A 22,100-nucleotide genomic window follows, 5' to 3' on the forward strand; every position below is an offset into this window, starting at 1 on the left:
TAAAATTAACAATAATGATATAAAATTTTAAAAAAAAGAAGATAAAGAAATGTGTTATCTTAGATCATCTAGCAGTAATCTCAGAAAGGCTAAAAAATAACTCTTACACACACAAAGCAAGTGCTCAGTACATACTCTGATCACTTTTAATGACTGCCAGCAAGGCTTTTTAGAGTGACTTAGAGTTCACAAAGAGCTTTCTCATTTAGTCATCAAAACAAACCTTTCACAGTGGTTACTAATCCCACTTACAGTTGAATAGACTCCAAGTAAACCAACTAGTTGATGGCAGAATTAGGACTAAACCTATGTGCTTTTCCAATTGTCATTGTTGGGATTTTACAAAGATGAAACTGATTTCAGCCTTTGTATAGGAATATTCTTCCTCAGATTATTTTGTACCTTTTAATACAAAATTGAAAACTAAGGCCCATCCATAATGTTTAAAGTAGGTACTCACTATGCTATAGCTCCAATGTATCAATTTACTTTTTCTGTAAATGAAATAGATGAACTCTGTCCTCTATATGGGTCTTAGAAAAAAATAAGAATCTACTTCTAAGAGGCTAGATTTGGAGTAAGAAATCAGTGATAGAAAGTTCATTCTGTTCTGATGAACAGAAGTTAAAGGTTGTCGAGCTGAGCCCAGGCCCAGACTGGGGCTGCTGTACCTGGGGTTCCATCCAACCCACTAACACCGTATCCTAAAAGTCAATCCTACTCTTCAAGCTCACTCCAAAATGGGACAGACAAAACCTCCATAGCTGGACCATGAGCCAGGAGTCACTAACACCAAGCCACCGAAAGTCATGTTAGTATAAAGGGAGGAGGCCCAGACTCAGCAGTCTTCTGCCCTGGGGAGGAGTGGAGTATTTCAGGGCCAGTGGTTACCTTTCTGTTACAGAATTAAATCCATCTGGCCCACATAAGCTGTAAATGATTGAGGCTGACTCATTAATGTTGCTTCCTAACAGACCTGAAGTCCAGCGCTGGTTCCACAATTCAGGTGACCTGAAGAGAACTACGAAAGCACCAGTAGGAATATGTAAAACCCAGCTTGAATAAAAAAGCACATAAATACTACTTACCAAGAGACTTCCATTTATTTCCCTTTAATGCATATTCATCATCATTCTGGGTTTCTTAAGAATCCATGTGTCTAGAAATATATCACCTACCTTATACTGATGTAAAGAAACAGAAGGGTGCTGTTTGGTTAACTCATTCTCTGGTTCATGTTTGGATTTATTTTGCTCCAGTTTATAAAGCACCTGAGAACTTTCCTGTATCCTACAAAACAACTTTTGAGAAAAAGAAAAATAAGCCACATGTTAACTTTAAATGGCAAAGGAAAAACTTCCTAAATTCTTTAAACTAAAACTTCAGGCAAGGAAAGTACTGGTTTATAAACTCTTAATATTTACAGAGTGTCTCTTTTTGACAGAAAATTAGCATTTACATTGTTAAAACAAAACACAACATTACACTGCAAACCAGAATACAAGTCTTTAAAACACAGCTCTATTTCCTTTAGGTCAGCAAGAACCTAAAGATGATATATTCACTTCTATATTCTACCAATTCTTTACCCCATAAAGTATCACATGATTAATTCAAGCTGAATCATTCAATAATGACCGTTTCATGAAGTGCTTTAAAAGATTTCTTCAAATAACTTATACCCTAAAAACTCATCACTAGATTTCTTTTTGCCTTTCAAAATAAGAGCTCCAGTTTGACTTATTACACCAAAATGAAAGGACTTTTCACTCTGGACTTTAATCCCAAATGTAAACTGTTCTATGGAAGGGTCATGAAGAGATGTGGTACTATAAGCCCATGACCATTATTCTCACACTCTCCCAAAATCTGGACTCTTTTGAGAAATGATTTCCAGAGCAAAATCATTTCTGATGAGAAATTCTACCTTTTTAAGAAGAGAACAAATCTGTTGCCGCACTCCTGGAGACTGACTGTTAAGATTGTATGTGATAAAGAATTGAATCCACTGCATTTCTTCTATGGTAACAATTTCGGTGCTTCGATTACTTTCGCAAAGCAAGCCTAGTGTATCTATCCGTACCTAAAACACATCAAGCAATAACATGTTAATTTTTCAATGAAATAAGTGAAGCCTAAACCACTTGACACGTTTAATTTTTTACATAGGCTACCAAAGAAAAAAAACACAAAAAACAGTAAACCTCAGTTTACCCATATGTACTTCAGAAAGGTTTCCTAATCCCAAAGATCCTGTGGTTATTGCCTATAAAATTATTTTATCAAATGTGTAGATTGGATATTTATTAAACAATCTGAAAGATTCTTATGCCACAGTAATGTTAAACTTCATTCTTTTTATTCTATTTCCTCAGTGACAACTTTACCCCAGGACCCCTCCCCCACTCTCAGATTAGTCATGTACACCTAAATCCCATTCTACACACTCATCTTTGTTTGCATTAATGTCACTTCCTTGCTGAAGGCTCTGGTTCCTAGTTACCAACTGAATGAAAACTGAAGCCTTCAGTCTAGGAGTGGAAGCTTCCATAAAATGGAAAAAACACTTCACTCCTGCCAAACAATTTCCTTAATCATCCTCCTGTCCTTGGTTGTCATTCTATGGGCTGCTCCAATGCTTCCTCTTCTAATCAAATTCATCACTTTCCTAATCAGCCACCACTGCTCTGATCAGTCTCTTCTCCTGAGTTTCCCAAGTCCTTACCCATAAAGGCACTCTTGTATCTGTATTTTTTTCTAAGAGTCTCTAGTTGTTTTATGCAGGTTTTCTTATTCCTTCAACTAAACTCCAAGAAGCCTGAGTACAAGGTCTTCACTTCTCATTCTCTATTCATCATCCTATGAACCCCTTAAAGCAATGATGGGCATAACTTAGGGGACTCTGTATTGGGTTGACAAATGAATAAAAAACCAGGGAGCTACTATATGAGTGAATTGCTAGTTATTCTATTTACTTACTTGGCAGTGCTGATGAATTAAGCCCTGCTTTATTTTTGCACTGGACACAAGACTCCCCCAGGCATCCGTTGCAGACTGAAGATGTCCATGAGCTCTAGCTGTTCGCAGACATGCCATCAAAGCTCCCAGAGCCCCTCTACTATTATATGACCCTAGAGATGGAAAAGATTGCTCTTGTTTCAAAAGCAGTAACAAAGACCAGTACTGTGCTATGTAAATACTACCACAATTTTCATGTTTATAACTAACATTATATTTCAAAAATCATATTTAAACTCAATCTAGCATGAGTTAAAGTTCCTATTATAAAATAATCATTACTTAAAAGATTTAATAGTTCCTGTGTCAATTTCAAATAACATAATCCCCCTTATTGTTAACTTTAAAAAAATCATAATTTCTGGCTAATATTTTTACTTTTACCTTGACAGTTAGAAAACAAATCAGGAAGTGAATCAGGAAAAAATAAATCAGGTGGAGAAATATTTAAAACAGTAAAAATAACTGAACGACTTTCAACCAAAAACAGGAAAAACATTTCTGTTTTATTTCTCTAAAGATAAACACTGAACCTCTCTGCATATTTTGGAGTTACTGATTCCCCCTCTAATAAAGAGGCTAAAAGGAGGATCACAAAGAACATGATGCTTTCAGAGACTAGGACATCAGCCATTACTAAGTGGACAGGGAGCTCTGGCCCACAGGACACCTTGAGATAAAAGTCAATCCTATTTTACTTCAGAACATATTCATTCTGGACTTCAGATGGCTTCTTAATAAGGCAAGAAAAATTATTAAAAATTAAAACAATGACTTATTTTTATGTATAGGAATCAGACTTTTCAACTATCTCATAGTTACTCTCTGAAGTATTGAAAGTTTTTAATTATCTTAGTTGCAAATATTCTTAAAATGTGATGTAGGGTGCCATATTCCTGCCTCGCTAAACAGAATAATATTAAGATTTGCATTATGAGTCAGGATCATAATTTTAGGCATTAATTACTGAATTGTGCTGTAATGCAGTGACTCCTTCAGTTACAGAGTTTCCATGGGATGCTTACCCCATTCTAAATTATTACAGACGGCTGTTTCCTGAGATGACGCCTCTCAATGTTTTGTCTTTTTCCCACAGGCAAAAACTTGCCACAGCCATTTTACCTGTTTAACCTTGCCAAAACAGTTTTCAATTACTGTTTTTATCTCTTCAATGTTTATATAAAACACACAAACTTTTACTCCATTCTGACAACCAAATAACAAATAAGAACTTGACAAAAGAATTTTAAAAACCTAGTACAGTAGTCCCCCCTTATCCACAGTTTCACTTTCCACAGTTTCAGTTACCTACAGTCAACCATGATCCAAAAACATTAAATGAAAATTTCCAGAAATAAACAAGTCACAAGTTTTGAATTGCACACCGTTCTGAGTAGGTGATGAAATATAGCACAGTCCCACTCTGTTCAGCCCAGGACGTGAATCTTCCCTTTGCCCAGAGTATCCACACTGAATACCATATCTGCCCCATTAGTCACTTAGTGGCCAATTCAGTTAGAACTGTTGCTATATCACAGTGCTTGTGTAAAATAAGTAACCTTTATTTTACTAATAATGGTCCTGAAGCAAAGAATAGTGATGCCGACAATTCAGGCATGCCAAAGAAAAGTAGTAAAGTCCTTTCTTTAAGTGAAAAAAATAAAAGTTCTTGACTTAATAAGGGGGAAAAAATCGTATGCTGAGGTTGCTAAGATTTATAGTAAAAATGACACCATGGAACTGTCTAATTTATAAAGTAAACTTTATCATAAGTATGTATGCATAGGGAAAAACATAGTATACATGGGGTTCGGTACTATCCATAGCTTCAGGCATCCACTGAGGGTCTTTAAATGTATCCCCTGCAGATAAGGAGGGACTACTATAATAAAATAAACCTCATAATCATAACTGGAATCTATCCTTAGCCTGTAGAAATGACTTCAATCAAAAAACTTTATTCAGCTATGTGCAGTAGCATTTGGTTTCAATCTGAAATCCTTAATGTTAATATCCTTCTTTACTATTTAAATTTGAACATTTAAATTTGAATATAGTCAACATCTGCCTGGGTAACTACATTTAAGAATCCTAATTAGAAATTACTAAAACAAAAATGCATTTTCTTACCAGTTTTAGCATCAGCAGAAGTCTGAAGAATCTTTACCATGTAGCTTAAGCTTTCAGGGTTGCAATTCAATAATTTTGGCAAGTAATAATCAATCACATAAGATTTTTGATCCAGATTTCCTTCACACAGTATGTGAAGGAGAGGAGAAACCCAAGTCTCATGCCACTGATCAATCCAAGTACTGTCGACAGCCTGAGATTTCAAATGACTCTTATGATTTTTAAACATGGCTTCTAAGAGGTCACTTGCATAAGGTACCAATGACTGGTCTCCCATCACCTCTAAGATTTGCGATGGAATAGTTTTAGCTAATGCCAAAATATGTTCAGTTCCTATGCAATCTACTAAACAACCAAGGCATATGTACTTCCCTTTAATATGCCATTCCAATCGCAGGAGACTCTGGGTCAGTTCAAAAATGAAAGGATCAGCAGCCAAATCTGATTTTTCTAGCTTTGACTCTGCAACAGTGAGCTGGTGCATTTGGAGAATGTCTCTGAATATGATTTTGGTTTGGTGTCTCAAAGCATCCAATGGGTGTTCCCAGTGGGTATAGACATATTCCAAAAGTCTTCTAGCTATGCTTGAATTCCCATTCAGACTGTCCTTTAGGCTTGGGGAGCTTGATTCAAGAACATGTATGGCTGAGTTAGTCCAAGATGCCAAAATTCTAGACAGAAACATTTCTAGGGTTGATTCCTTGATCCTAAAGAAAAATGAGCTGTATTATTATAAAGTGACTAGTAAAAAAATTTTCATGTTATAATCATTTAAACTTTAAAGATATAAAATATAAAGAATGATCAGAAAATTCAATCATTATTAAATTTACAACAAAGACCTCAAATTTGTATCTAAATCTATTCATCTTGTAAAATACAATCTAAAAAAAAAAGACACAAGGAAACTTTTGGGAGGTGATGTAAATGTTAATTCTTTTGACTGTGATGACTGTTTCACAGGTATTTTAAAACATACTGAGGAGCTAGGGTTGGGAAAAGTTAATTGGAATGGGGTTTCTGAAAATATTTTAAAGTTGATTATAGTGATAGTTGCACCATCTTGTGAATATACAAGAAAACCCTACACAAACCCTACAAATTATATCTCAATTAATCTGTTATAAAATAACAAAATGAAGAATAAATTTTAAAATATGCACAAAATTTAAAAATATGTACAATTTAAAAATACATATAAACTGAAAAACATGTAGTTTATTTTAGAACATTGTACTTTTCTCCCTTTATCTACATATTCATTATTATCAAGCTGTATCTATGGTTTGACATGTTAAGCACATGAACACTTTCAGGTATTATGGCCTGAAAAACATAAAAAAAAAAAAGAATAAATAAAATATAATCCAATGAAGTCAAAAGACTGGGGAACAGTTCTGGCTCAGGTGCTTCTTAGAAACGTGCTTTTAGCCTAAAGCATTTACTTTTCTAAAGCATTCACTTTACCCATTCAAGAAATGAGGTTTCCTATCCTGGCTATCAGACATGTAAAGATCACACTGAATTACCTATGATAAAGTTGTTTATAAACTATAATGCACTATCCATATAGAAACCTCCTCCCATCATCCATTTTTTTCTTGTTCTACTTTCACACCCACTTCATTCCCTTTTGATTTAGGATTATGCCAACCACTTTTCATTGAATTACTAAGTATGCTGGCTCAGTTGCCATCTTTCAAATGTCTGACAAGCAAAATAAAATATGAGACAGCAGCATCAAAACTCACTGTGAACTCAAGGTGAACAGAACATGCACAGTATCCAACAGCAGGGCCTCCCCACTTGGGCCCATCCTCCAATTCTGCCAGTCCAACATGGTGAGTGTCCCCTGACACAGGAACAGGAGAGCTGACTCGGAGACATCAGCACCACAAAGGCTCCTGCAGGAGTGCACAAACCACTCCGGGGCGCTCATGCAGTCCACAGAACAGAGAAGCAAACTACTAATCTGAAAAATATAACAGAGCTAATACACGTAAAGCCTCTAAAACTTTTCAGAGATATTTCAAAATAGAAATCCAAAATTCTCTTTCCCCCTAAACATTCTAAGAAATGAACCTAAAGGTGAAAAAGCCATAAGTGTTAAGATTATTATAACAATAGAAAACAAAATCTAAGTACATGAACCATTTTACTGGTTTGAATGTACTGGTAGAGCACAACACATCGCCACCTGTAGGTGGATGAGCTTAACTAATGCTTTTAAGAGGTGATTTAGAAAGAAAATTTTTAATTTTATCCAATAATTACTGTGTGATCTCAGAGCATGGCACACATCTATTTTGCATAAAGTCAGGCAAAGAGCTAAAATAAGTTTCTAGACAATAAAGAAAAAAACTGCTAGTAATAAATATAAGGGTTGTGGCACAAATTATCAAATTATACTCTCCATATGATCAATTTCACTGAACTGATTCTAGCATGCTTCCTGTCTAAAATACAATATTTGGGTTATTCTTAATAAAAATTCATACTTATAAAAAACTTATTACTATATATGTGTACATTAATCTCTAAATATTTTATAATACTGAGAGAACTGAATAACCAGCCCTAGAAAAAAACTAGGATACATATAAAAATGTTGATAGTGTGACTGAATCACTTTCTCTCTTATGCTTGGAACAGGGCTGATTGAACTAAGGAAAGAAACCTGTAAGTTCGAATAACAAACTCCATGCTGGAATGTGTGCTATGACATTCAATATAATTAGAGAAAGCCACATTGTGGCTTCTGTACCGCACCATACTTTTTTCTGTATTTGAAAATACCTCAAATTGATTGATTTGTACTTGATTTCTATGAAAAATAAAAATAAAAATGTTGATGGTGATTATCTTTGTGAGATGGATTTATAGGTAACTTGTGTTATTTCTGCTTTATCTGAATTGTTGCAACTACCTCTTATATATGAGAAAAAGGTCATCAGAAAGATTGTGCAAAAAAAATTTGAATTCATTTATTTAAAAATATTTTTAAACATGCGTCAAACTATCAATAAAATTCAATTCTAAAAAGGAGATGCACTCACCAAATCAGGAATCTTTTCAGGTGGATGAAACATAGCCTTAATAAAAAGAATAACAGCTAATCCAGATGTACTGTGAATTGTCCGCAAGAGGTCATCTATTTGGCAAAAAAAGTAAATAGCATGTATTAAATAATGATGGATATTTGGTACAGTAGAAAGAGCAGATGCTGCAGAGTAAGAGTCCTGGGTGCAATACCCAGCTTGAAAATTGCAAGGCCTATTGCAATTTTCCTAGGTGAATAGGCCTTCCAACTCAGCTCCCAGGGACTCAGCTTTCTCTTCTGTAAAATGGGAAAATATAACTCCTATCTGACACAGTTGTTATAATATTTAAATGAATAATGAACATAAAGGCTTTATGCTCAACACATAAATACTCAATAAATGTGATTCCTTCCTCTCCCCTCTAACATCCAATCTTTCTTCCTCTCCATCTACAGTCTCCCAACACATCTAGCAGCAACATCGCCTGTCCCCTCCCGTCCACCAATGCTTCTGCATCCAAGCCCCATTACATTACTTTTTCATAGTGATTTCAGGGCTTGTATAAAGAGTCTGCATCAGTGCTAATTACAAACTTCGCTATCATTGGCACTGCACCCAGACAATCTTGACTTGCTACCTTCATTTTGTTTTCTATTAGCCTCTGGTTTGTCAGAAAGTATACTAAATAATATGGTGAATTATTTAACCTGTTGAAAGATTATAAATACCCACTATAAGTTGCCTACTAATTATCCATTATGTCCTTTATCCATGTTAACAGAACTATGACTTTGATTGAGGCATCCATGTGCCCAGCCAAAGGCAAGATAATTGCTTCCTCAATCTTCCTTGCAATTAAAGGTAGCCATATGAGGATTCAGGCCAATGGGAGGTAAGCACAAATCTCTTGGGTACTTTCCATTTCCTCATTAAAAGTAAAGATGCAACTGGCTCTCCTTCCTAACTTAAACAGAGACATGCTGACTGGAGCTACAGCAGCCATATGGCAACCACAAGGCAGCAAACGTGGGGGAAAGCCAACCTGCTTATGAGCCAAAAAGCAGAAATGTGTGGGTTCTAGACTGTCTACAGTAGTTCTGGATCACCTGCTCCTGAACTTCTTGTTATGTGAGAAGGAGGGAAGGCACATATGCTTAAGTCCCTGAAGTTCAGTTTTCTGCTTATAGCTAAACACTTTACTGATACAGGAAGCTTTATAATCCTTGGGAAAATAGCATTGATTAGATGCCATCAACTTTTCAGAAAAGAGGCTGCCTGATATTAATATCATGTCTTCTCTGCATTTCACCAAGTAGTCATTTTTTTTCAGGTTTAACAAATTTCGCTTTTAAAAGCAAATATCCTCAGAAAAGATGCCTGTGAATTATGTCTTAATAAGAATAACTTTCCTTCTATATCCTTTCACAATAATGATATCTTTAGTTTTTAAAAAGTTTTATTACTCAAACGTGCAGCTCTAAACACTATAATTTAGTCTTGTCCAATCTTTAAAACTTTGATATGTGTCTAAGTGTCTTTCAATCAACATGTGCCCTCTCCACCCCTTTCTTTTTGTTACAATTTCTCTGAAGAACTCTGGCCTCCAGACCTGTTGAGTTTCCCACAATCTGGATATTGCGTTTGTTTACTCCTGGTGAAGTTCAACATGTTCCTCTGTAATTCCTGAAAACTGGCAGGAGACCTAGAAACAGGACCAGTCTCCAGTCCAATCCCTTTGGTGGTAAAAGCAAGACTCTAAGGGGCACATTGTGTCTGGTGATAGTCTAACTCTATCATTTCATTTTAATTTATTAGTTGAAACACTCTAAGAAGAAGACATGTCTTCTCACTATTTGATTCCCCAGTGGTACAGTTCACATGAACAGAAGCAACATATGAGTTTAAAGAGGCATAATGACCAGCCTCACAATGACTACTGTCACTAGCTGAGATAACACCTGCTGCTACGGAGAAATGTGTGGGTTACACCAATCTTTCCGTACCTTCCTTCCAAATTTGGAAATTTCTTCTCCAGAATTTTCTTTTGCTGCTTAAAGTCTGTGGCCTTTCAACACTATGAATGTTAGGTTTTCTTCTTTATATACAATACATGCACACACTTAGAAAAATCCTTCAACCTTATCCCTTGCTGAATTGGCACATTTGAAAGAAAAAGCATTGAAACCTTGTAATCCCAGGCCTTTTCCCACTTTGAGGGGCTGAGGAAGGAGAAGTTCTACATCTCTGTTAAGTATCATATATTTCATACCATTATTAGCAAAAATTGAGTGACAATTATAATCATCAGATTTTTACACTTACCATCGTTTAAAAACTTGGTAAAAATACTCAGCAGTTCACACATACTCTGCCATGTGGGAGAACTCGAAACGTTTGAATTAATTCTCTGGAGGCCTTGAATTTTCTGTACTAACATTACTGAAACTCTAATGCCTACCAATAAGTCATTCATCAACTGCGTTTGAACAATATGATTTCCAGCAAATTTTCTACAATGAAGAAAAGACATCATTACAAAAGAAAAGTCAAATAAAAATGCCAACATTTCTATCACTCTTCAAAATAGCACATTCCTCAAAGGGCCAAATTCCATTTTAGATTATAGCAGACATTTATGCCTTTCTCTTCTAGTCTCATGTACATTCCAATTATGTAGACATTTATTGGAAATTTTCAACACTCTTAACTTACTGCAACATTTGCCTCTTTCCAGCCAGTGACTAGCCTCATTTCTCTTTTTTAGTGTAAGAATAACAAATTAAAAATGAACAACAAATTATAAACGTCAACACTGCCTCTCAGCCTTGATACACTTTCTTAACCTGACTTTCTCCTGCTTCACCATCACTTCTTAGACACCTTGGCTAGTTCATGCTGTTCTCCATGACCTCTTTACGTTAGAGCTCTCCATGACTCAGACCCTAGTCCTCTTTTTTATCCATCTAATTCATTCCCCTGATGCTGATCTCATCTAGCTAATTCATTAGCTTTAGATTATAATCTATATGCTGTCAATTCCCAAATTGTTATCTCCAGCCCAGACCTCTCCTTATAATTCCAGACTTGTATCTGAAGCTTCCTACTCACTATCTTCATGTGGATGTCTAACAGACACCTCAAACTGTATGAACCTATCTTCAACTCCAAACCTGTTCCACCTGCTGGGATCTCTAAACTACAAAAACTTTGTAATCATCCTTGACTTGTCTCTTCATTCCACCCTGTTGGCTCTACCTTCCTTCAAAATATGCCCAGAATCAGACCACCTCCACTGCTACTCCTAGCCTAGCCACTCTCATCTCTCCCTTGGGTTACTATAATAGCCTCCTAATTGGTCTCCCAGCTTCTATCTTTGCTCCTCTAAGCCAATTCTCAACAGAGCAGAACACAGAGTGATAATATGAAAACAGAAGTCAGGGAAAACAGTTGGGGGTTTCTCAAAAAGTTAAATATAGAATTACCATATCACCCAGCATTCTACTCCTGGGTATATGACCAAAACAATTGAAAATAGGGATTCAAGCGGACCCTGGTCTACCAATGTTTATAACAGCGTTATTCACATTAGCCAAAAGATAGAAATAACCCAAATGTCCATCAACAGATAAACGGATAAACAAAACTGTGATATATAGTAGTATACATATATATGAATATTATTCAGCCAAAAAAAGGAATGAAATTGTAATACATGTTATAACATAGATTAACCTTTAAAATATAATTGAAATAAGCCAGACACAAGAAGACAAATATTGTATTCCATTTATTTGGGGTATCTAGAACATACAAATTTAAACAGACAGAAAGTAGAATGAATACAGGCTACTATAGGTTATGGGAAGGGATAAAAAGACTGTGAATTCTCTTTTGGACACATTGAATTTGAGACACATGCAAAATATTCAAGTTAAGATATATAACTGACTATATAAATCTACCGCTCAGGGAAGAGAGCTAAGTTGGAATGATAAATCTGGAAATCATAAGTACAGAGATAATGGCTGATATCAAAGAGTGGATGATATTAAATAGTCTAACAAAGAGAATTAAAAGGACAGAACCCACATTTAAGAGATAAACTGAGAAAGAAGAGCCTAAAAGGCGACAGAGAAGGAGCTCCTTCTTTGTAAGGCAAAAGGAGACCTTGGGTTAAGGACAGCCCACAGATATTACTCCTACTCTCCCCAGAACCTCCCTGAACCAACACCCAAGGTATTTGAAACATAAAGAGACATAAATACACAAGAACAACAAATAGACAATGAGACAATAATACAATTGTAAAAGCTACAAAGTAGATGGATAAGTCATAACTAACTTAGCAAAATCAAGAAAAGTGACTACTAAGCCAGAGAACAAATCCAGAAGCTACCTAATTTGCAGGCCCAAAAGCCTAAGAAATTGTGGGCACCAGGTACTTCTTGATGTGGAGGTAAATGTAGGGCTGAAAACAGGAAGACTGACAACAAGTTTGGTGAAATAAAATAAAAACACTGGATCATACCTCCAAACCAGCAAACAACTGGTCTACCTCTAGAGACTGTAAAACATCAGGTGTCCGGACAGGAAGACAGCACACACAGAAAAAGTAGCAATACCATATTACAAACAGAAATTAGGTAAATATATGCAAAATAAATGCCAAATGCCAGGACTTCAGCTTTCAGACACAGTAATCAGAATATTAAGCCAGTGGTTTTGAAGATTCTTCCATGGTGCGTCTACTACCCATGCAAAAAGACTGACATTAGGGGTTCCCCAAAGAAAAGAGCCCAACTGGCTAACCCACAATAAAACCTGTAATCAACCACACCCATGTGCACAGAGATTCAAATCAACTCTCAGTGCCCCATTCTTAACCATGAGTGCTCAGCCTAGGATCACCAGCCTTCTGAGGAAAGCTTCTACCAACAAATATAGCGACCAAAGCAGCAAACAGGAAAAAAAGCAACTTAGAAGAAATAGAAGCTATGTAAAGATAAAATACTTTAAAAAGCTGTCATTAATATCTTCAGAGAGATTACAGAGAGTATTTCATCCACAAACTAAGAACAGGTTGCTATGAAAAAGAAACTTTCAGGTAGAGGAAAGAGTTCTTCCCTTTCTGCTCTGGCTGGTTTTCTCAGTGGTTAGAGCATCGGCCTATAGACCAAACGGTCCCATGTTCAATTCCCTGTCAAAAGCACGTAGCTGGGTTGCAGGTTCGATCCCCAGCCCTGATTGGGACCAGTGTGGGAAGCAACCAATCAATGTGTCTCTCTCACATTGATGTTTCTCTCTCTCTCTCTTCCTCCCTTCCATTCTCCCTGAAAATCAATGGAAAAAATACCCTCAGATGAGGATCAACAACAAAATAAATAAATAAATAAATAAATTCTTCCCTTTCTCATTTAGTCTCATAGTAACTTATATTTTTAAAAATTAAATGTCAAACCTCTAAAAAATAAATTTAAATAATCTGGTCTAACATTTATGGAGAGAGATAGAAAGGAGCACATTATAGAACTTTTAAAAATGTTCCTTTGTACAAAGACAATGTACAACTGCAAGTATACACAAGCATGCAAACATGTAACACTTGCCTATTTTCTTCTGTGATTTCAATTAAACTCTTCTGTAGAAAATGAAGCACTGAAAGGAAAAGAATATACTGATAAAACAGAATTTAAAAACTTTGAACTTTAACTTCAGAACAAGAAAATATTTTAAATCACTGTTACCTAAAATGATATCATAGTATAGAAGTAGAAATTTAAAAGAAAGGAACATGATATACCTTAGTTATCTGCAGTACTCTATCTACTGCCAAGAAACTTAAAAGAACCTGTTCCAAAATGACTCATACAAGCAGTCACCTCTCAGAATAAAATAAAATAATAGGACTTACCATTTTCAAGAAGATTATTAATGCTCGTTATACCTGTGAGAGAGAAAATTAACACTGGTAAGAAGTTTCAGCACCAAAATTAACATCACTTAAAAACAATGATGTAGTAACCGGTGTTAACCAGGAAAATTACTAGAAAAGAGCTGGCTTACCCAACTTAAAGTTCTCCATACAGGAAGATATATTGTCAATTACTTTCCTATAAGAGTATAGATCAGTAGTATTTAATTCTTCCTGAAGACGAGAAGTAAAACTTTGTACGGCCTCAGTAAGAAAAAATTCAGGCAGGCAATTTAGTGAGCTAGAAAAAGAAGCAAATATTGAAAATCTTGACAACTCAGTAGTATAAGGATATGTGAAGGAGAGGAATCATTACACATGAAGGAATTATTGAACCAGACCTTCACAATACTGCCAGAAAATAACTTAGATTATCCTCAACAGAGTAACCAGAGTGATATTACCAAAACATATTATTCCTCTACCTGAAATCATCCAATAATGTCCCACCCAAAGTAATAACCAAAGTGCTTACAATGACTTGTAAGACACTGTCGATCTGGTCCCACCGTTACTTCTCATCTTGATCCTTGTTCACTATCTCTAGCTACATGGTCTTCCTTTGTTCCAACAACATGCCAAAGCCTTTGCTCTTGCTACTTCCTCCACCTGGAACAGTTTCCTTCAAATATAACCAATAATCATTCCCTCATCTGTTTTGGGTCAATTTCAAATATCACCCTATCAATAACTGAGCACAGATATCTAAAGTGACCACTATGCTTTAACTCTAACCCTCATCCCAACCTTAGGTCTCCCTTTCCCTCTTCTCTGCTTTATTTTTCTCTACAGCACTCACACCACCTAATTCTATATATTTTGCTTCTTTATTTTGTGTATTTTCTATTCTTCTTAGAATGTAACCTTCATTCTAGACTTATTCACTATATCCCCAAAGCCTAGAAGAATACTTTGACACATAGTAGGTGATCAGTAAAAATTTACTGAATGAATAAATTAAATTAAATTTTACATCAATTAATCTAAATCAAAACCAGTAGGCATTTTTTTTTAATCTGGCTAAACCGTCCTGAAGTTTTTCTGGAAGAAAAAAAATCAAAAATGGAAATATTCTGAAAAAGAAGAGCCACTAGAGCAATGGTTCTCAACCTTCTGGTCCTTTAAATACAGTTCCTCATGTTGTGACCCAACCATAAAATTATTTTCGTTGCTACTTCATAACTAATGTTGCTACTGTTATGAATCATAATGTAAATATCTGATATGCAGGATGATCTTAGGTGACCCCTGTGAAAGGGTCGTTCGACCGCCAAAGGGGTCGGGACCCATAGGTTGAGAACCCCTGCTAGAGCAAGCATGTCAAACTCAAAGGCTAACACAGGCCAAATAAACGAGTCATGCAGCCCGCGGGCCGCAAGTTTGACATGCTTGCTCTAGAGAGATAACTTGCTCTAGCATATAAACTACATTATCAAACTATAGTAAATAAAAGTGTGGCTTTGGTGTATAAACAAACAGTCCCAAATCTAAAACCAAACCAGGGAAAGAATTTTTAATATTGGTTATTTTTTATCAAATTGAACGTTTATATGGCCCAATTCCCTTCCTTTTCTCCTTACCTTGCCAAGACTTTCTTCAAGGGATTCTTTAGACTCAAAGAAAGATAAATGCCTGCTAAAATATCCAGGCAACTTCTAATAGTGGGATCACACATGCCGTTTTTATCTGCCTTCTCCAGTAAAGGCACAATCTATAATCCAAAAAATTCAAAGTCATAGTAATTTTTTAAAATATCAAGCATAACAAAGTAACATGGATTCAACTACTCTTTTAATTCTCAATTATCATGTGAAATATTTTCTACTCTGCACTGTTAAGGATACTGATTTAAACACCTATTTCAGTATTTATTAACTTTATTAACATGCCCCCCAACTCCCACTTTACCCTCCAGACCCATCTCCATTGAGAATTACAGACCTGTCAATGGCTTAAGGTACAGGAATTCTGTAGCACAACTGAAAACCAATAATGCATTTAATTGCTTTCCAAAAAAATATTATGCAAGTTCAAATGATAAATCCTAATATTGAAATACTAGTAAGGACAGTCTTTACATTTTAAATTAACTTTTTAATGTGCCTGCTAAACAAGTTTTGAAGATTCTGATTAACAGAAATCATTTTTTAAAAATTTATTGCCACAAAAGGTTTGTATAGTTATCACATTATCCTATCTACTTACAGCTCCAATAGTGACAGAAGCCTGTATATGGCTTCTGTTGCTACTTTGAATAAAAATACATACAATAAACAGAAAGAAAAACCTATTCTTTAATGCTACATTGATATTAAATAATCAGGACTCAAAACTTATCAATTAAATTTAAAAGTCCATAACAGCATGATAATCTTCAAGATATATCCATGAATATCAATTCAGCCTTACCTGTTTAACATAACGAATTTGTGACACTCCATCGGTGAGTTGTACACAATGTAACAGCAAAGAAGCTAGATTTTCTCTTTCCACATCAGCCAAAGCTATATAACATACACACAAAAATTTCTTCAGTGATTTAACAGTATATGGATATGAGTTTGCCTTTGTTACCCATTCTATAAAATTTAAGTATTTATAAACCCAAAACACCTGGCAGAACTTAGACTGAAACAGTATTTTAAGAAAACCATTTTACATCCAAAACTGAATATAAAGAACATGGAAAAAAAAATAGCAAGTGTGCACATTAGGTGATATGAAGTCCCAGACATAAAATACTCTATTTGCGACTTAGAAAAGAAATAGTCAGAAATCACTTACTTCTCAGAGTTTCAAGGTCCTGATGACAAATGGTCAATGCAGTAACTTGTATTTCTTTCCTCTTCTTTACCACCATTTTAAAAGAAAGCAGCCACTGCACGAAAGAAGAGTTTAAGGCGTTGTCCTAACGCAGTTCCTGAACCTTAGCACTGTGAACATGTTAGGTCAGATAACTTTTTGCTGTGGAGTTGTTGTCCTGTGCACGGTAGGATGATTAACACATCCCTGGCCTGTTCCGAGTAGATGTTAGTAGCATCTCCCTCACACCAAGTTGTGACAACCAAAAAATATCTCCAGTTATTGCCTCATGATTCCCTGGGGAGCAAAGTTGCTATCGGTTGAGAACTACTGGTCTAAGGATTTCTGCTTTGAAAAAGAAAAACTTTTTTTAAGCTCAAGAAGAGTTTATTATTGTCTATAGTTAATTTTACCTAAGATAAGCTAGTCTTTGTATTTTAAAATACAGCACGCCTTCACTTTAATAATAACAAAAGAAACCAGCATGGTTTTCCAAAAATAAAGTGTATCTAACTAACCTCAGTAACTTCTTAGACTGACAGATCAGGAGATATCATAATATACTGTATCCTGATTTGTGCAAAGTATTTAATAAAAAAAAAATGTGCATACTGTCCTTGTGAGTTTGCTTTTAGTTAACAAACAGAGTTTATTTTAGTTACTTGGGTTCATCATGTACTGAACAAATGTACTTGAAAAATACACACTAATCATACCATGCCATCTGGAGAGAAGTCACTAGGGAAATGCTACATAGGGCTCTTTTCTTGGTGCAGTTAACATTTTTAGCAATCTATATGATGCAGACATTAGAGGACATAACATAGTGAATTTGTAAAAGAATGTAATGTTAATTTATAAAAGATACAAAGCTGGGAGGACATGTTGGATGATGGGATCAGGATTAAAAAACAGCCCAATGAACTAGAATAAATTTACCAAGATGAACTAGAAATAAATGTAAACTGCTGCATTCAGATTAGAAAAACATAATATAGAAATGCAGAATGAGGGTGCAGGAGGAGGTGAAATGTGATTTGAAACAGTTCGATATGTTGTTTGAAACAGCTCATTGTGAGCCAACAGCACAATATGACCGCTAAAAAGCACGTTAGAAGTCAGGTGGATTAAGGGAGTGCATGATCCCTTGGTCATCCCACAAGTCAGGTGACATGTAGAGCATTAGGTGCAGTGATGGTGGCCACATCTTAAAGATCCATAATGAATAATGGAGCTTCCAAAGACCAACCAGACTTCTGAAGGGCCTAGAAAGCACCGCCTTCGAAGAAGAGCTTAGTTAACCAAAGGTGGTCTGGAGAAAAGAGGACAGGACAAGTGTCTTAAATGGCTGCTGGACTGGTTAGGAGAAAAGGGGTGTAGATGTCTTTTGTTACAGATTAGAAAAAGGACAAGCTTCAGGGAGGCAAATTCCAGCTCAATTTAGAGGAAGACCTCCATGTTCCAGTATGGAATGGGCTGCCTTTTAAACAAAGAATTCCCAACATTGGGAACATCCCTTTTCATTTGGACTCCTGTTATAGCCTCCTAACTGGTCTCCTCACTTCTACCCTGGCTTCTGAAAATTCCATTCTCTTCACAGTCATCCAAGCAATCTTTTTTAAAAACTTGAATCAATTCTAATTACTCTCTCCATCTTTCCAAAGGCTGCCAATTAACATGTAGAATAAAATCCAAACTTGAAACTTTGGCCTTCAAGGACCTAAATATCTGGTCCTGACTTTCCCTACACTTCAAGTTAATCTTCTCTTCACCATCTCAGGGGCTCAGCTCTTCCCGCTGCTCTTATTCCTACCTAAGGGCCTTTGCATGTCCTGATACCGCTGCCTGTTAATGCTCATTCCACCAGATCCTTGCAAGGCTACTCCTTCAGGTCTCTTCTAGAATAACCCCTCCCAAGAGAACTCTTCTGTGACCATTCTATCTAAAATGCCACCATTCCTAGCCCTGGTTGGGTAGCTCAGTTGTTTAGAACATCGTCCGATACTCCAAGGTTGTGGGTTCGATCTCTGGTCAGGGCACATACAAGAGGCAACCAATGAATGCATACATAAGTGGAACAACAAATTAATGTCTCTCTCTCTCTCTAAAAATTAATTTTTAAAAAGTGTTTAAGAATAAGTAAAATGCCACCATTCCTACTCACACACAATTTCCATTACTTTTTCTTCATAGCATTTACTACTGCCTGAAATTACACTGACTGGGTTATTTGTATATTGTCTGTGCTCCCTAGTCATAAACTCCATGAAAGCAGCAACTTTTATCTGGTTTGTCCACTGTTTTAACTCTCAATTCCTAAAACAGTACCTGGTGCATATTAGGGTGCTTGATAAATATTAGGTAAAAACATGTGACTTAATTAACAAACATTTGTCAGAGATGTTCTAGAAGGGATGCATGCCTTTAACGGCAGAAAGGTGGAGTACCTAGTATCTAAGGTATATTCTATATATAAGTGACAAGCTAGTCCTGACACTAATGAACTCTGGTCCATTTGCAAAAGATCTCAATATAGCAATGGCATGTGAAAAGCCACTTAATAGAAAAGAGTATAAAAATGGAGATCATTGGTCAAAGTTTAGAAAGGACAGAGACAGATAACTGGGGAGACTATTCTCTGGTAAATGGGGAGTAAGTTTGCAGCAGGATTTGATCTTGGGAACCTCGAGACTATACAGAAAAAAGCGCCGAGCTTATGGGCGCTCAATGGGTGCCTACACGTTTGTCCCGATGAACGCGGCCTCCCGCGTAGGGAAAACCCCACGCCCACCGAAAAGCACTGCTTAAGTGGCCAGAAGATGCTCAGCAATCAAACTCCTCCTGGGTTCCCGTGGCAGCTTCCCTTTTCAACGCTACTTCACTCCCACCTACATCTTCCTGGCTGACTCCCACAAACATTCTCTAGGCAATTTTCCAACCGTGTGGAGTCCGTGGAATGACGGGGGCGAGGGGGATTGGTTAAAATGCTGTCTCCCAGGAAACCTAAGCGACCAGCAATCAGTTTCCCCGACACTATATCTCGCGATGCTAAAGAACGGGACTTGGTGTCAGTCACCTGGTGGCCCCTAACCCAGCGATGGAGAGTCACGCGCCACCGCGGGCCTGGCAGACAGGACGTCTGAGATCCAAACCTCGTGCCCGTGGGCGTCAGAGAAGAGTCGCCGCAGCCGAGGTGAGTCCCGGAAGCTCGTACAGTTCTACGGTGTCTCGGCGGCTCTCAACGTGGTCTGTCGACTACCGGGTCGGGGCGACGGGAGGGAAGCAGGAGGACCTGTCGGAGGAGTCATCGCGAGAATTGCGCTCATGGAACCCTCCAATCAGGAGCCCGGAAAGGTCGTGATGTCACCGGGGAGCGGAAGTCAGAGTGAGGATTTGGTTAGACTCGGACTTTCAGGAGTGCGTGGTAGCTGCCCTCCGGCGCTGGGACTAGCGTGGCAGGTGGGAATCTGCCCACCTCAATCCCCGGACGGCAGCTTAGACTGTGGTCCCCCCCACATCCCAATGGTGGGAAACACCTTTTCCTTCACGCAGACACTCGACCTTGTCCCACTCGGCTTGTTCAGCGCAGAGAGGGGCGAAAACTGCCTCCGCCACTCGGGAACGAGGAGCCTAACAATGTAAAAGCCTGCAAGAGTGGGTAGGGGGTGGGGCGGGCTTTGAACTACAGCCACAATAGGAATCTTGAATTTTGACGAAAATGAGAAGTATTGAATGAGCTAACGTACGCCAACGTGTATTGATTCATTCAGCAAATAGATAAGTGCTATTGTCGGAGCGTTGCCAGACGCTAGCCTTGAAAGTTACCCACTATTTAGAATGCATAGTTTACACGGACCTTTAAAAATATACAAAAATTAGGTGCCAAGCACCACCCTAAGAGCTGGGATGGGGGAAAGATCTGGCATAGACGCTGATGCTTTGTTCAAATGCAATTAATTTGCAAAACAACTGAGAAACATTACAGTTCCCCAAACCTTTAGTCACATTGATGATCTTAAGTTTTTATTATTACTTTTCTGAATTTTATGTCACCTTCCCTTGTTTTTCTTGTAGATTTGCCAAATTTGTACGTATCACTATAGAAAACCTTATTTTATTTGATTTTGAGCTTTTTCCATGGAATCGTTTTCTCTGGGACTTGACTTCCTTCAGAATTGCTTTTGGCATTCATCCACATAAAAGCAAGTCTCTGTATTTCTTTCATTTGCTGTTATCTAGTATTCCGTTGCTTAATATACCACATTCATGTTTCCATTCCTCTCCTTTGGAGATTTGGATTGTTGATGAGTGTGTGCAGAACTTTCTCTACAGCATTGTTTTTATAATATTTTTTTTATCAGGACTGATAGTAAGAAATGCATTGATCCTATGAACCAGGAGGTCAAGGTTAGATCACCGGTCAGGCACATGCCTGGGTTATGGGCTCAGTCTCTAGTAGGGTGCATGTAGGAGGCAGCCAATCAATGATTCTCTCTCATCATTGATGTTTCAGTTCCTCTCCCCCTCTCCCTTCCTCTCTGAAATAAATAAAAATATATTTAAAAGAAAAAAAATAAATACATTATACCTTGAACCAAGTACACATAAATATTTGCATATATACAACTATTTTGTTTTGTTTTGGGAGAGTCAGCAAAATTATGCTCCAGAAACTGGTACTGTCTTTGTAAGCAAATTATTTGGTACAGGTTCACTGTGGGAATTTTAATAATTTCACAAGTCAAATAAGCATATAAAATAATATCTCTTAATAAACCAATTTAAAAAAAAATAACATACTCCAAATAAATGACAGATAAATCACACTATTGATCCAGACAAGGGAAGATGAAGGAAAAAAGTCCAAATTTAATATGAGGTGTACCTTTTCATATGAGGTAGCACTCCAGGAAAGAAGGCAACCAGCCAAGAGCTGATCTAAAGCTGTCAGGGCAAAAGTACTACACGAGGTGGCTAAAGAAAGACTCCCCAAAGATGTCCGTGTGATTATCTTATTTGGTAAAAGGGACTTCACAGATGTGATTAAGGGTTTTGAGATGAGATTATCTTGATGTACCCAGACAGGCCCAAATACAAGGGGGCAATTTGGAATTTAGACTGCAGTCCTTGTTTTGGGT

General features: G+C 36.9%; 1 protein-coding gene across 3 annotated transcripts in view; it reads right to left on the bottom strand.

Annotated features, from left to right (window-relative positions):
* The window catches only part of THADA (thyroid adenoma associated), a 296,168-nt gene extending 274,813 nt beyond the window's left edge, over positions 1 to 21,355 (bottom strand). For 2 of the 3 annotated variants that reach the window (XM_005864760.2, XM_014538457.1), the window contains exons 1-14: positions 20,039 to 21,355; positions 16,945 to 17,038; positions 16,570 to 16,664; positions 15,741 to 15,871; positions 14,253 to 14,401; positions 14,101 to 14,133; positions 13,796 to 13,844; positions 10,512 to 10,699; positions 8,205 to 8,299; positions 6,900 to 7,120; positions 5,149 to 5,855; positions 2,980 to 3,131; positions 1,928 to 2,083; positions 1,179 to 1,301 (exon numbers count right to left, since the gene is read on the bottom strand). In XM_005864760.2, coding sequence (XP_005864822.1) covers positions 1,179 to 1,301; positions 1,928 to 2,083; positions 2,980 to 3,131; positions 5,149 to 5,855; positions 6,900 to 7,120; positions 8,205 to 8,299; positions 10,512 to 10,699; positions 13,796 to 13,844; positions 14,101 to 14,133; positions 14,253 to 14,401; positions 15,741 to 15,871; positions 16,570 to 16,664; positions 16,945 to 17,020 — 2,175 coding nt within the window. In that variant the 5' untranslated portion in view covers positions 17,021 to 17,038; positions 20,039 to 21,355. The remainder of the gene's footprint in view (positions 1 to 1,178; positions 1,302 to 1,927; positions 2,084 to 2,979; positions 3,132 to 5,148; positions 5,856 to 6,899; positions 7,121 to 8,204; positions 8,300 to 10,511; positions 10,700 to 13,795; positions 13,845 to 14,100; positions 14,134 to 14,252; positions 14,402 to 15,740; positions 15,872 to 16,569; positions 16,665 to 16,944; positions 17,039 to 20,038) is intronic. The other variant, XM_014538458.1, reaches the window with a different exon arrangement.
* Between the last annotated feature and the right edge of the window lie 745 nt (positions 21,356 to 22,100).

Source organism: Myotis brandtii, unplaced genomic scaffold, assembly GCF_000412655.1.
Source record: "Myotis brandtii unplaced genomic scaffold, ASM41265v1 scaffold191, whole genome shotgun sequence".
Taxonomy (NCBI): Eukaryota; Metazoa; Chordata; class Mammalia; order Chiroptera; family Vespertilionidae; genus Myotis; species Myotis brandtii.